The sequence below is a fragment of the Sciurus vulgaris genome (assembly GCF_902686455.1).
Source record: "Sciurus vulgaris genome assembly, chromosome: 11".
Classification (NCBI taxonomy): Eukaryota; Metazoa; Chordata; class Mammalia; order Rodentia; family Sciuridae; genus Sciurus; species Sciurus vulgaris.
The window spans coordinates 4,733,392-4,748,572 of NC_136472.1; the positions used below are offsets into that span (position 1 = coordinate 4,733,392).

At 62.5% G+C, this 15,181-nt stretch overlaps 1 protein-coding gene across 1 annotated transcript in view; it reads left to right on the forward strand.

Annotated features, from left to right (window-relative positions):
* The window catches only part of SHANK2 (SH3 and multiple ankyrin repeat domains 2), a 347,313-nt gene that overhangs the window by 317,224 nt on the left and 14,908 nt on the right, over positions 1 to 15,181 (forward strand). The window contains 3 exon segments of the mRNA XM_079104911.1: positions 6,548 to 6,683; positions 7,300 to 7,380; positions 14,355 to 14,485. Of these exon segments, the coding sequence (XP_078961037.1) occupies positions 6,548 to 6,683; positions 7,300 to 7,380; positions 14,355 to 14,485 (348 nt within the window).

Sequence of the window (15,181 nt, forward strand, 5' to 3'; positions counted from 1 at the left end):
CCTGGAACCACAGGTGTGCCTGCGTGCCCCTGCTCGCCTGTGACTCCCCAAGACAGGCTGTACTTTGCTGATTTGAACTAAGAGGAACAACGATCTCCTGTTTTCCCCGCTGTTCGCCCCCTCTGGCCTCCCAGCCTTACAGAGCCTCCTTTACTGGTTTTCGTAGTTAAATCCATTGGCAACAAATGGCTTGTTTTTTTATTTCTCCGTGCAGGTCTTAGCTTTGCTTTCATTCTTTTAAGCTATTTCCTCCAGGCACAGAAAGTTCTTTCCTTTCCCCACGAGGGCGAGGTCGTCCGGCCGACTTTTGGCCTGCGTGGCCGGGCTGGGAAGTCTGCAGTCCTGCCTGGCACCGTTCTGTGAGCAGTGTGCCACTTTTCTCTGGCTGCTTAAAGTTTCCACCTTGCCCTTGGCTTTCAGCAAACTGACAACCAGCCTACCTGTGGTCTTCTTTCTTTCCTGTTTGGGAGTGACTGAGCCTTTTTTTCTTTTTTTTGAACTTGTCGATGGACTTTTACTTATTTGTATGCGGTGCTGAGAATCGAACCCAGTGCCTCACACAAGCTAGGCAAGTGCTCTTCCGCTGAGCCACAGCCCAGCCCTTCACTGAGCTTTTTGAATCTGTACATTTATATCCCTTGCCTTCTCGGGAAAGTCTTTGGCCAAAATATTTTTTCTGACTCATTTTCTCTGTCTTCTGTGACTCTGATTTCCCCCCTTCTAGGACCCTATCCATTTGTTGAACCTTTTGATATTGCCCATAAATCTTTAAGAATCTGTTCACTTTTTAAAAATCTGTCCTCTTCTTCAAAGTGACAAGTTCTGTTGGTGTATCACTGGCTCTTAACTCCGTCATATCTATCCGCTTTTAAGCCCATTCAGAGCATTTTTTAAATTTCAGATATCACTTACTCCTAAAGCTTTCATCTGATTCTCTCCTTTTCACTTCCTTCCTGAGATCCTGTCTTCTCTGGTCGCGAGTGCATGCTCCTTTACCTCTGTGAACACTGTCACAGTGACTCCTTCTAAGCCCTCGTCTGGCAATTGCGACTTCTGGTCATCTCTGAGTTTAAGTTTGGACTGCACCCTGAGTGCTGCGCATGCTCTGCTGTGGTCGCTCTGGATCGTCACATCCCTGGATGAACGCTGGTGTTGCCGCCCTCACCCGTCGCCGGCTGATCAGACCCGGGGGCCTGTCGCACAGCAGCCCGCGGGCTCCCTGCAGACTGGTCAGTGTCTGAGTCGGTGTGCGACTGGTGTGCACACACTTCGGACACCCACAGGAGCCCCAGGAGTGCACACGCAACACGGAGCCACTGCTGCCCCTCACGTTGGCAGCTGTGGCCACCCTGGGTTCTGTCCTCTGATTTTCCAAGCTAGAAATGCTGCACTGGCCTCTCAGAGCTGCAGGTCTCTCACGCCACGCTGGCCCAAAACTTACCGTTTTCAACTCCCATATAAAATCCACCTGGCTTTTTTGGCCTCCAAAGCCTTCAGGTGATGGCTTGCCTTCAGGTTTTGAGTTGGGGGTCGTATTTTGTGCAGACTTGATAGCTGTTACCTGCAGAATTCATCTTAGGCGCTGGCTTTACCTTGTCTCCCACTCACAATTTATGCCCAGCCAAACTGCCAATCAAGTATGAGAATAAAGCCACTTTAAACAGGCAGTGGGTTCAGAAATGAAAGACTTCCGGATTCCTTGCACTAGGAAGTTAGTGAAGAATGTCCCTACTGAAGAGGAGGCTGCAAAACCAATACACAAATGCACATGTGAAGCTGGGGTTCCTTGTATCCCCCACAAGAGAGAATGAAAAGCATCCGGGGGTGACAGCAGGGGGACAAGAGGCCTGAGAAACGCCGAATTCCGGCAAAGCAGTCCTCAGGAGAGACTTCTTAAAGAAGTCAGACTTGAAATACAAACGGAGTTGAAAATGTTGAAAAGAGATTTACACAATTAAGGAAGTGTTTGGATTTGAATTACTGTTAAGTACACAGAAAATTAAATCATTTTGCTCCAGGGGAAAAATGTACAGGAAAAAAACAAAGTAATCACAGTTAACTATATGGTTTAACTATGAATAGATACTGCACAGTCATGAAGCAAATCCTGAATGTTGATCTACTTAAAACCCTGACGTATCTGGGGAGTGGTGTGCTGGGAGCCACAGGGGAGGGACAGAGAAGAGCCAAGGAGGGGCTCTCAGCCCAGGGCGGCTTGACCTTCTGTGGAATGTGTGGCGAGGTCTGGAAGCTCAGTGGTCGTTCTCAATCTGGGTGGAGGCTGCTGGTTCAGACGGTTCTCCATGGGGGGCAGGGGCTTCGTATCCCGGGGTTAGTGTGACCGGGGTCCCCAAGGTGTGCTCTGCGGCCTGTGCCATGGCAGAGTCTGGGTCCCAGTTGGGAGTGCAGGGGCAGCTCCTGGCGTTGGTGGGTAGAATTCAGGGACACTGCTCACCATCCCACAGAGCACGCCCACCATGAGGAACCGGTCGTCACCTGTGCCACTGTCGAGCGATCCTAGCTCAGTTGTCGTTTTCCATAGCGGTGTGCCAGCAGATAATACCTAATACTGTTGCACATATCGTAGCAACAGCAGGCATCTAAGCCGGAGTGAAACACGGAGCAGCTGGAGGTTGGGGCGAGGAGGGGCGCTGCCGTAACAAGCCTGGAGTGTACGGGCACGACTGTGGTGTTTTAAATGACAATTTAAATGGGAGCCCAGCTGACAAATCCAGGCGTGAGTCCCATTCTTCTCAGCAGACCCCTGAGCCCCGGCGTGGCCTCCCGCTTCCCTGGATGTGACTGTTCCCTCCACGTCTGCACGTGAGGATACGCGGGGAGGCACGTCACTCTCCCTTGCACTTAGCCGGGTCTGTGATGCCCCCTCTCCAGGCGGTGACCCCAGAGCCTCGGTGCCTCTCTCAGCCTGCTGTGCACAGCGCCCCCTCGTGGCAGCATGCACAACTGCAGGTCCCGTGACGGCTTAGGATGCCAACCTGAGAATAGCCAGTCCTGCCCCGGAGCCTTTGTCAGCACCTGGGCTTTTGCGGCATCGGTCTCGGGGACTGTGGCTGGTTCCAAAGACCCACGGCTGCTCAGCTGACCTTGGCTTGTCCGCAGGCTGGGAGACGCCCAGACTTGGCTTTGCTCCTCTGCATGTGCTGTGGTGGAGGGGACGTCCTGTCCTGCTTTGCTTCCTGCCAGGGAGTCCCAGGTGGAGTGCTGCGGGCACCACGTGCCTGTGCCCGCTCTCCTTGGGGAGTGTGTTTCCAGTCACTGCGGCGCATTCCAGCGGGCATCCCGGGGCCTCATGAAGGTGTCCCTGCCCCGGGAGCCAACCCACGCAAGGGCAAAGCGGCCATGTGGCCTGCGGCTCTGACCCTGGGTGCTTCTTGCTCTTGGCGAAGGACTTGGTGCCCAGCTTATTCATTTTCAGAGCCTGGAGCACTTCAGACACGGCCGAGGGAGGGTGGAGGGGTGACGAGCGCGCGGGCCAAGGCCGGAGTGGCACTCTGGGGAGTGGCCGCCTGAGGAGCCCGTCCTGTCCAGGAAAGGGCCTCTCTTCCTGTGGGGGAGCCTGGGAGTGCTGCTCGGGCCCCATGTGCCCAGCACAGGGGCTCCAATAACTGCTGGGCTCACCGTGCCACAACGCACCCGGGCGAGAACGCCCCTGCTCGGGTGGAGGGAGGCAGGCGTGGGCACTGCCAGGGGTCCTCTCCACTCTGGTGCAGGAGGGGGAGGACCTGCACCCAGAGGCCTCACAGCAGCCGGGCAGCGAGCAGGCAGCAGGCCCCGCCCTGGCACTCAGGGTGGCTCAGGGTGGGCAGCAGGGGAGGGGACCTGAGTTCCACTCCAGAAAGATTCCACATGGGCAGCAGTCGGGATGGATGCCCCACTCACTGGGGTAGACAGGAGCGGGGTAATGTCCACTCCGTGGGCAGGCCCTGTGCCCTGCAGCATCCCTGGTGACAGACTGTCCTCACTGCCCAGGTCAGGGCAAGGCACAGGCTATGGGCAGCCATGTTCCCCCGGGGACGGCTTGGTGGATCCCTACCACATGCTGGAGGGCACAGAGCAGCTGGGCATCGCGGAGTCCCTGCTGGTCCCTGCTGGCTGGCCAGGCGTGGCTCTGGCAGCTGGCACCCAGCCGGCTCAGGAGACCAGTGTCTCGTGCCCTGTGCACTGTCTAACAGGAGCGCCTGTCCCCGGGGCTGCCTGCAGGCGTCTGAGGGGCCGCAGCACCACCTTTGCCAACCAAGTTTGGATTGAGGTGAGGGGCTCGCCCCCAGGGACCCTGACCCCACCCGTGTCCAACCGGTAGGTGGGGCTCAGTGGAACTCGTGGGTGACAGGTGGCCCCTGCCTCTGCGCCTGCATGCAGACGGGCCCACAGCAGGCCCCTCACAGTGTCCCCGCTGCCACAGAGGGACAGGCTGTGGCTGTGGGCCAGGTTCTGTCAGAACCTGTGGGCCAGAGCCGGGGTCACAACCCAGATGGTCGGCACAGGGTCAGCTCTGCCACCTACAGGCTTCAAGTTGAACGGGTTTCACAAACACCCCCTGGTCTGATTGAGACCAGTTACATGCAGGGTTCATTTTGTCCCTCTGCAAAATTCTAAAAGTGGCGGGGGGCAGTGCACCCTCCTGGATCTCAGGAGGCTGAGGCAGGAGGATCGCAAGTTTGAGGCCAGTCCCACAACTCAGCGGGACTTGTCTCAGGATAAACGGGCTGGGACGCGGCTGAGTGGCACGGCGCTCCTGCGGCTCCCGGTTCAGTGCGGAGCACCACCCAGGGAAGGGCCTGCAGAAGCCCCAGCAGCAGCCCGCGCCAAAGGCAAGGGCAGCGCTTCCCACCTCGGCAGGCTGGGGCTGGGGGCTGAGGTCCAGGGACCCTCCTGACCTGGAGGGTGGGATGGGTCTGCGTGTGGGCGTGGTGGCACTCACCCCTGGGCTCAGGGCTGCACTGTGTCCTGCCCAGTGGCCCCGGCAAGAAGCAGCAGAGCTGGGACCGCCTGTCCCCGTGCTGGCTTCGTGGGACGAGTGGCCCTGGCAGACACGCCCTCAGGTGTCAGCTGGGTGGGGCAGGTGACCTGGGCCCTGGCTGGTGATGCGCGGATCTCCGCATCCTCCGGGTGCCGGGCCCCATGGCACACCGGCCTTGGAAGCGCTGCTGGGAAGAGCAGGATGCGGGAGGCTCACCAGAGGCAGGCCAGCTGTGGGGACGAGCGTCTCCTGCCCCAGGAGCCCCATGTCTGGTCACAGGCCATCTGCACAGGCCTCTAGCTCAGGCGTGCGTCCCTGAGCTGCATGGGATGCCACCGTCGGCAGCTTGTCCCTTTCCTCCTCTGAGGGTGGCATCTGTCTCTGACCTTAGAGGAAAGGGCCCCAGCCCGCTGACCTGTAGGCACAGGAGCAAACCTCTGCTTCCCAAGCAGGCGGTGTCACCCACAGGCGACGTCAGCCACAAAACTCAGACACGGAAGCCTCCGGGGCACAGGTGTTCTCGGGTCAGGTCGAGGCCAGGAGGGTCGGCGGGAGGCAGGGGGGCTGCAGAGTGATGCGACGGCAGACTGGTCCCCGGGACCTCCCTGCGACTGCTGTCCAGGTGGCGCCCGGCACAGCTGCTCTTGTATCCGGCTAACTCCCCGTGAGAACGCAAGCTCTGCTGAGGGACAGGCTAGCTGGGCCAGCCCGGGGCTCCCAGCTGAAGTCCTGGGCACGGGAGTGATGAACAAGTGCGGGTCCCCAGGGGCGCCCCGTGGACGGCTGAGTGGCGGTGCCAAGGTGGCTGCTCCTGCCGTCCCTGAGCCCCGGCCCGCTGCTCCAGCTTCTCTCCTTCCTGCATCAGCCCCGTTCCTCCTTCCACTCAGCAAGTCCAGTGGTGGCCGGGCATCGCCAAGGGACAGGGGTCTGCACTCCTGCACATAAGTCATCCTGACCTTCACCCGCAGGTCTGTCCTCCCGGCTCCTGGCTGGAGATGGTGTGCGTGGGCACGGGGCAGAGCGCAGGGAAGACAGTGCGCACACTGCAGCACTGAACGCTACCGTCGGCTCTGCGCGTGCACGCCTCCCCGTCCATCGCTGTTGCTCGTGCAAACACTGGACCTGTCATCAAGGAGAGCGCCAGGCACTGCCCCTCCTGCCCGGGCCAGGGTGGCCCCGCACTCCTGGCACCACCTGAGGCTTTCAGAGGGGAAGGGGAGGGGGCCCGTGTCCGAGGGCGACGTGTTCCCAAAGCACAATCGGGCCACCTGCCCTCGTGGCTGGAGAGCAGACCCGCTGCAGCTGAGCCTGGATGCTTTGCTGGCTGTGCAGGGGCCTCGGGCCAGGAGCACTGAGCACCCCAGCACCCGAGGGCCAGTCCGCCCCCGGCAGCTGCAGAGCTCTGGCTGGAGGAGTGTGGCGGGCAGATGGAGCCCTGTGCCACGCCAAGTGACCCGCAGCCACAGGCCTTTGTCCTGGCTTCTCGAACGCGGCTCCCTGCCGTCCCCGCCAGGTGCCTGTGCTCCCCTCCGCGGTCACTCACCTCCGGCTTCCCATCTCCTGCAGGTCAACAATGAGAACGTCGTCAAGGTCGGCCACAGGCAGGTGGTGAACATGATCCGCCAGGGAGGGAACCACCTTGTGCTCAAGGTCGTCACAGTGACCAGGAGCCTGGACCCTGATGACACTGCCAGGAAGAAAGGTGCGTCCCCTGCAGGGCCCTGGGAAGGCCGCCTGCCATGTGTGGGCGGGGCCTGACACTGACCCAGGGTGGCCCTCCTGGAGTGGGGCGGGACGCCACAGGGGGACCAAGCTCAGGCTAGACGCCCCCAAGGCCTGCTGGCAGGAGGGGGCGGCCATTGCCATCCTTCCAGCCAGCTCCCTCAAGAGCAGCTGTGTGGACGCGGGAGGCCTGGGCTGCGGGGAGGGGCCCAGACCTGGAGGAGGGGCTGGGATGGCCACAGACCAGGTGCGAGGCTGCTTTTCCCAAACCTGCATCAGCTGGAGCGAGGTGCCTGCACCCCTGTGACAGGGTGAGACACGGACCTGTGCCCAGCCTGGCAGGAGGTGGCCGTAGCCGTCTGGGCCTCCTTGGCGCACTGTGAACTGTGTGCAGACCCTGGGGAGAGGGCTGTGCAGCCTCCCTTCTGCAGAGGTGGTGCCCGCCCCTGCCCTGGCCAGAGTGCTTCTCGCACCACCCGCAGCACACCTGGGTGGCCCTGAGCCCCTGTGCGTGGCTGTGTCCAGGAGGGACGCAGAGGCGGGGCGGGGAGGGCCCGGGGCCGCAGCGCTCATGCCTGTCTCCCTCTGCCATCAAGCTCCCCCGCCTCCAAAGCGAGCGCCGACCACAGCCCTCACCCTGCGCTCCAAGTCCATGACCGCAGAGCTGGAGGAGCTGGGTAAGAGCCGCCATGGGGCCCCGCCAGCTCTCGCCCGCACGCCTGTCACGCACGGCCTCTGCTGGCTTGCTTCCCCTTGGTGACACGAGGCCCCTCCTGCTCCTGCATGCCTGGCAGCTCCGCCCTGGGCATCTCCATGGGGAGCCCTACGGGTGTGGTGGATCTCTTCTGTTTCTCTAACGTTGTTCTGTCTTGAACCTTGGGGCCTCTCACTAGTGGACGGAGGTAAGCAGCTCCCTAGGGCACCCCGCTGAGCCCCACCGCGGCTGGCCCAGCACAGCCAGGAAAGGCTCAGAACAGAGGCCACAGCCCCCGTACCCGGTGCAGATGGTGCTGCTCACCCGGTTCAGGGGCAGCACCTTGGGAAGTCTTCAGGAAGCAGGGGCTCTGGCCACTTGTCACCACCTGGTAGAGAGTGGTGGGTGAAAATCAGCCACGTGAGCCACAATGACCCCTAAACAGTGGCCACACAGGCCACCAGACCCCAAAAACGCCTCACAGACATCGCCTCTGGAAAGAGCGTGGCTCTGAGCCAGAGAAGAGGGGAGGGAAGCCTGGCTTCTGTGACCGCAGGCGTGTGACAGCCGAGGTGGGTCCCGTGTGGTCACACAGAGCTAGCATCCGTGCAACTGGCCTGGGGTGAAGGCAAGCGCCCCTCCTGGGGGTCTTGCTGGACATCGCTGTGCCCATGCCAGCCCTCCACAGGGCTCCTTTAGGCTCCCACTAAAAGAATGAAACAGGCGTGGGCACCCCTTCCCCTGGTGAACGCTGTCCCAGGCGGGCGCCGAGGCTGGCCAGGCCACTCTGGCTGCAGCTGGGACTAGACTCTGAGGCTGGGCAGGGGCCTCAGGCTTCTGAGACTGGCAGCCCTGCTGCCGAGCGCCTCCCCGTCTGGCCCCACCTGGGCCCCTGGTCCTGTCAGAAACAGCCCGCAGGGAAGAGCCCCGTGCATTTCCTGCGCCACACGGCGGGGACTGTGCACGTGCTCTGCTCTGGAAGGAGCTGCAGGGCCAGGCCCTCTCCCAAGGGGTCACGCGGGGCTCCCCAAGGGCAGCAGGCAGCTCGTGCCCTAGGGGCTGCGGCCGGTGTTGCGGCCGGCCAGCCTCTGCTCCCCAGTGCACGTGGGCTGTGTGCAGGGTGCGCGGGGAGTGCCTGCAGCCTTCTCTGCAGCGGTGGGGGCGGGTGTCTAGAAAGAACGGACCCAGATGGGCAATGGGAAAGCCCCACTGTGCCCCACGGCCACCCCAACCACCCCAGCTGAGCCAGGCGCCGGGCAGCTGCGTGTCGCCGTCCTGGCTCATGGCGCCTCCCTTTCTGTTTGCAAGCCTCGGTGCGGAAGAAGAAGGGTAAGGGAAGCACTTGTCTGTCCCCGGTCCTCCTGCTGTCACGCCCCCAGGAAGAGAAACCCCTCTGTGACCACCTGTGCGTCTGGCTGTGCCGTGAGCCCCTGTCCTTCCTGTGTCGGGGCCGCCCAGGGGCCCAACCTGGACCACACCCTGCTTCGTCTGTTCCGTCTGCTTGGCCCTCCTGTCTGTGATGCCCCCAGCGTGTCCAGTATGTCCCTTCGAGCTTGTCCACATCACATACGTGGAGCCATCAGGACCCCTAGGTGTCACAGCCAAGCCTGCCTTGGCTGGGGGTGAGGCCACACTCCTCTGCGAGCCTGGCCAGGAGCCCTGGCCTAGCACTCACCTGCCAACCCCTCGCAGTGGGCAAACAGTGTCCCACTCAATGCTCGGGAAGTCTCCTTTGCGTGGGGCGCGGAGCTATGTGGCTCTTTGGGAAGTCTGTCATGGGCCAGGACGGGCAGCCACAGTGGCTGGTAGCGTCCAGGACGGGGCCCACGTGGGCCCCAAGAGCAGAGCCCATCCCTCCGCAGGAGCACGGGACTTTGCCCGGGCTGGGGAGGGACCTGCCAGGCTCCTGGACACAGAGCCTCAGGCCCATGTGGAGGTAGCCTGTAGGTCCCGAGGTAGGCAGTGCTGGGATCCAGGAAGACCAGCTTCAGGGCAGCACGGGCATCAGGAGCAGGTGCCAGCTGCAGCGGTCTCCTCTGGGGCCACAGCTTCAGCCCCTCCTCTCCGTGCAGCCTTGCCATGGGGGCCACCCAGGGGAGCCCAGCGGGCTTTACAGAGTCATCCCTGTGTCGAGGCCTGCGGGAGCCCGGCAGCTTCCCGTCGGGAAGTACAGGTCTCTCTGACCTCACCTCCATCCCTGGCCAAACCCCGCAGCCCCCACATGAGAAGACATAGCACCCTGGGCTCCCAGGGGCCTGGCCCCATGACAGAGCTGGCCAAGAGTGGACCGCTGTCTAGGAGAAGGCTTGGGACCTGGGGAGGCCGAGCCTCAGTGGGCACCTCCCAAGGACTGTGTGGAAGGTGAGAGGACTAAGTGCACAGCCGGGGCAGAGCCACGCAGGACGGGCAGCAGTCCTGGGGTGGAAACCACCCCCCTTCCAGCAGCAGAGAAATCCGGCTGCAAATCTGCGGCAGCAGAGGAGGTGGAGTGGGCCAGCGATGCCAAGAGGCAGGTCAGAGGGACGGAGGAGCACCCCTGCTGCCAGGCCACTGAGTGAGGAACCCTCGCTCTCAGGGCCAAGTGCTCCACGCTCCAGCCCTTCCCAGTGCCCTCCGGCACCTAAGCGAGGCCTGCCTAGCCCAGGAAGGACACAGTCACACACTAGGGAGGCCGTGTGCCTCAGGACAGGGCCATGGCCTTCACAGTCACACTCAGTCAAGAGCGCGTCCCCCCAAAATCTGTGTCTGTGAAGAACTACACGCAGGACCTTACTTGGAAATCAGATCTTCAGACGTAGCCACGATGCAGTTGCGCTGGGCTCGGAGGGCCCCAAACCAGCGCTCATGTCCTGATGGGAAGAAGGAATGCACCAGGGAATCCCAGGGCTGCCGGCAGCCACCAGGAGCTGGGAGGCAGTAAGGGCCGCCAGGGCCAGCACCGGGGCCACGCCCTGCCCCACAGGTGGACTCCAGCCTCCAGAACTGAGAGGATGCACTTCCGTCCCCTTAAGCTGCCTGGCTCACAGTCTCGATTTGGCAGCCCCAGGAGATTCATGGGACAGTGAAGCCCTTCAAATTCCAGCTCCACCCACTCACCTGCCCTGCTCAGCGACCCCCAGGACTGGGCACCTGCCCTGGGTCCCAGACACTGCTGGGCACAAGCTCCACAGCAGCAAGACCACTGTGGCTGGTCCTTGTAGACACACACCAGCCCCGGGCAGCCCTGGCAGAGGCAGAGGCCAAGTGGAGGGCAGCGGGCTGGTGGGATGGGCTTGTAGAATGGACCATGACCGCCCACCCTCCGGACACCTCTGACTGTACCCAGTCCGCCTGCCTGGAAAGAAGCATTGGATCCAGGGGGCCCAAGTCACACCCCTGCCCTTCCCTGACTCGGGAGAGGAGGCCAGAGGCAGCCGACGCAGCACGCGTGGCCACATCCCTGGATGTCTGGGCTGGGTGTTTTGGTGCTCTGGAGACAGTCACAGGGGAAGCCTGTGCAGTGCTGCCACTCCAAGGTGGGCACGGGCACTGCCCTGTAGAGGTGAGCAAGACCCATGCTCAGTGCACATGGTGGGAGGCAGGGTGGACAGTGGCTCTGGACAGACGGGCCCCCAAGACTGTCGGCCACCTGAAACATTGGCACAAACCAATTGCTGGCAGGAAAAATGCATCTGCAGAACTCACAGAAACTTCCAGAACACCTGGTCTTGCTATCCCCAGGAGCTTCCTGAGGAACAAGGGGACACCTGGGTGCCTGCTCTGATTGGCCTGTGTAGCAGTACCACCTTGCACAGGGCCATGAGGACAAGCTGGAGTCGCCCTGATGGGGCTCCCCAGATGGTGCCCTGTGGCTCCAGGCTCCCCTGTTTGCCACAGCCTTTAGGGTTGCTGCCCGAGGGCTTGGGAACTTCTTCCTCAAAGCCAGCCTCGTCTGTCTCACTGGGCACAAGCAGAGCAGCGTGTGCCCAGCGTGAGGGCACTGGCCGCCGTCCTTCTGCACCTCTCTGTCCTGAGGCTGGGGGACAGGCAGGCAGGCAGGGGTTGCATCACTGGGAAAAGCCCACAGTCTGCCTCGGGAGCCCACTCCTCCCTGGCCGGAAGCCGGCGATTCCTGGCCTCAGGCATCGGCAGGCCGCTGTCTTGTGCAGAGGGTGTCAGCTTCCGTAGAGTGGGAACGTGGCCTCCGCTAGACTGCTGACTTTCAGACCTGCCTACAGGACTGTCCTCAGCCACCAGCCACTTCAGCTGGCACTGCAGGGGGCCAGCCAGGCTAATCCTCCTCATCCTGGTTGGAGCTTTTGTGAACGGGGCCTGAATGGGAAGCAGGAAGCGTGTGGAGGCTTGCGTTCTTCCTGAAGGCCTTTATGTTTTGGTAAATGACCTTCAGGGTGGGACCGAGCCATCAGGTGGCCGGCTCCTGTGGGCCAGCAAGGGAGGGCTGCAGGTGGAGGCAGGAAGGGCAAGGTTCAACGAGGCCAGGATGCCCATGTTCAAGGCGGCCATGGCCCCAAGAGGCACTGCTCCACTGGCCTGAGCACACCAGGCCTCCAGGTGCAACTGCCCACGCACCCACCACCTTGCTCTCCGACCAGCTAGGCGAGGCCAGCGACCCGGCGGCCACCCTAGCAATTCCCAAATAAGTGTTCTGCTGCCAGGGACCCCAGACGGCAGGCAGGGCTGGGTGACCGTCACTCGAGCTCAAGTCTGCCTGGTCTCGGTCCCTCCTTGTGTGACCCCAAGCATCTCAGACCCTCAGGTTGTTTTCCTATAAAATGGGGTAATCCCTCGTCTGTGACCAGGTTCCTCCAGTGAGCCATGGGACAAACGGCCCCAACTGCCCTCAGGGCCTAGAAGTGTGACCCTGGGGTGCCCCATTCACAGAGCTTTGGAGGCTCCTGTGCTGGCCCCGTGGCCTTGGAACGAGAACTGCTGCCCACTCCTTCGGAGCACAGAACATTCCAAGCGCACTCTGGGTGCAGGGAACAGAGCCAGCCCGCCCGTCGGCACCCAGGAAACAGCTTCTGGAAAGGCCCAACTCTCACCCACGGCAGAGCTGCTGCACCGGGGCCTTCGGCCCCAGCGGGCCCAGACACAGCCCCCTGCAGAGGAGGCCCGGCCACCAGCCTCTTCCCACAGGGCCCTCAGCCCAGGGCCACAGCCCTCTGCATCCTGTGTCAGCCTCTCTGATGTGCTCAAAGCCCTTGGTGACTGCCAGCACTGAACTCCTCAAAGGCCAGGCCAGGTGGCAGGCAGGTGCTCCCAGCGTCCCCACGTCCGGCCTGCAGGATGGTGGCCTGAGCATGTGCGGCGAGCCTTCCGCAGCTTGTGCACGTCAGAGGCAGCTGGCAGCAGGTGCTCTGCAGCGCCACAGCCGAAATGGCCCCACTCCGACGGGCTGAAGGCCCTCCTCCCACAGCTCAGCAGCCCACCCTCCAGGCCCACCGTCCAGGCTCAGGCAGCCTCGCCCTTCATGGGAGGCAGAGGAACGGGGACCAGCACTGTCAAGAACCGCTGGTTCCCAGACACCTCTGCTGTGCCCACCCAGCGCTCACTGTGGTGGCATGGAGCGCCCCAGGGCAGGACGGACCTCGGTCCCTTCTTGGAGGTGTGACCAACAGCCACACCTCAACTGAAGCAAAACCGAACAGCCAGTGCCAGAGGCTCAGCTTTCACGGACAGACCCAGCTGGCCACGCACCCAGCCAGAGGCTCAGCTCCCACGGACAGACCCAGCTGGCCACGCACCCTGGTGTGCTCCAAAGTCGGCCACCAGAGCGTTACCTGAGCCTGGCCAAAGGGATGACAGAAGATGCAGTGACAGGGCAGACGCTGGCAGGAGGACCTGGGCCCAGGAGGGTGGCACAGCTCAGGGGTGGAGACACAGATGACAGCAACTGGGGGCGCCCACTGCCATAGGGAATGAGAGTAGGGCGCTCCTCCTACCTGACCGGTCCCTGAGGGGCAGGTGCTCCTGGCAGGAGGGCAGCTCCAGCAGCTGGGCAGCTGTGCAAGCCGCCCCTGGAGGAGGGCCCAGGAGAGGACAGGCCAGGGCCCCCGTGGTCCCTGGCCTCTCGCATCCATTCAGCTTCTCGCTGGTAAGCCAGCAGGGCAAGGGTGCCGAGGGGGTCGGCAGGCAGCTTCCTCCGTGGCCAGGCCGTCAGCACATCCCGCCACTGCCACTGTCCACTGTCCCTCCATGTCTTCCCCTTCCTGGTCTCGTGACAACTTTCTACAAGTGTGGACCTGCTCTGAGGTCAAGGGCCTCTCTAGAGCCAGTGGGGACAGGACTGGGGCTGCAGCCTGCCCGCAGGATCCCTGGAGTCTCATGCCTTGACTGAATGAACGCTGCTCCTCAGCGCAGGGTCAGGCTGGCCCCGCACGCCCCTTCCCTCTGTACCTGCTGCCCAGGCTGGGGTCTGGCCTGCCCTTCGGAAGGCCCAGGCTCTCCTCACGGGTGACTGGAAGGCAGTGCAGCTCAGGGACTTGCAGTGGGTCAGTTTCAAGAACAGGATGGACAGGAACGTCCCATGTGGAGAGTGGGGACTCCTGCGTGTCCCACCAACTCCTTGAACACACACTGTTGAAGTCCCAGCCTCCGGGGTAGGTCCTAGTCGTGAAACTGCGTCTAGTTACAAAAGAACCACACTTCTGAGCGTCTCTTTGAAATTCTGGAAGTTGGCCACCGCCGCCCCACTGCGAGCACAGATAGTGAGGACCGGGTGCTGCCTCTGAAGAAGCGAGGGCCCCAGGGTCTCTGGCCCAGTGGGGCCCAGGAGGCCCTGAGGGGCTAAGGGTCTGCTCCACCATCTGCCCTTGCATGCCCCGGGGAGGGTGCTGAGCGGTGCCCGGGCAGGAGAACCGCACGCATGCCCAGCGCCCTTGCTGCTGAACCTGCTCCTCCCACTCAGCCCTGCCCTCCTGCCTCTGCTATGGGCCCCAACCTCTCCTTGTGTTGCAGATAAACCAGAGGAGACAGTCCCTGCCCCCAAGCCCTCGCGCACGGCTGAGAGCGTGGCCATGGAGACCAGGGTGGCCACCATCAAACAGCGGCCTACCAGCAGGTGCTTCCCCGCAGCCTCAGACATGAACGTGAGTGGCTGTGTTCCCAGGGCTGGGGCTGGGGTCCGGGGTCACATGGAACAGCGGGCAGGGATAGGTGCAGGTGCAGAGGCCCCTCCACTCACTTGCCACGGCGGCCTCAGCTCTGGACCTCACCCCGCGCCTCGAGGGCATCCCCCATGAGCTCAGCTGAGGCCGGGTGAGCACTCCTCAGACAGCTGCTCTGGGTGGAGGAGGCCGTCCGGCCACCCTGCACTGTGGTCCTCCAGACCTCTGGTAGACACTTAAGCTGGGCAACAGTGTCCTCAGGACAGGGCCGTCCCTGAGTCTCGGCTTCACCACGTACCAGAAGCACCGCCTGCCAGCTCAGGGAGCAGTGTGGGCCCCGCTGTGAAGTGCAGGGGCTTCTCAACATTGCTGCATGTCCCGGGCAAGGGCAGCGTCTGAGCTGGGCCGCTACCCGCGGGCTTCAGTGCCCACTCCATGCCGGGCGCCCCAGCTAAGCAGGACCTTTCACAGTTGCTGAGTCTGGCTTTTTCTTTGAATGGGTTCAGTCTCGTCTTTTTAAAGAGTGGCACCCACGGTGCTGCACAAGGGACCCGGGAGCCTCGCGCAGCACTTTAGAACAGACGCCGCTGTGGAGGACGCGGACCAAGGCGCCCAGCCCTCCCGCCCTGCCCCTGCCGCACCCACACTCCCCAAACCCCCGCTCTGTGGGACAGCGGC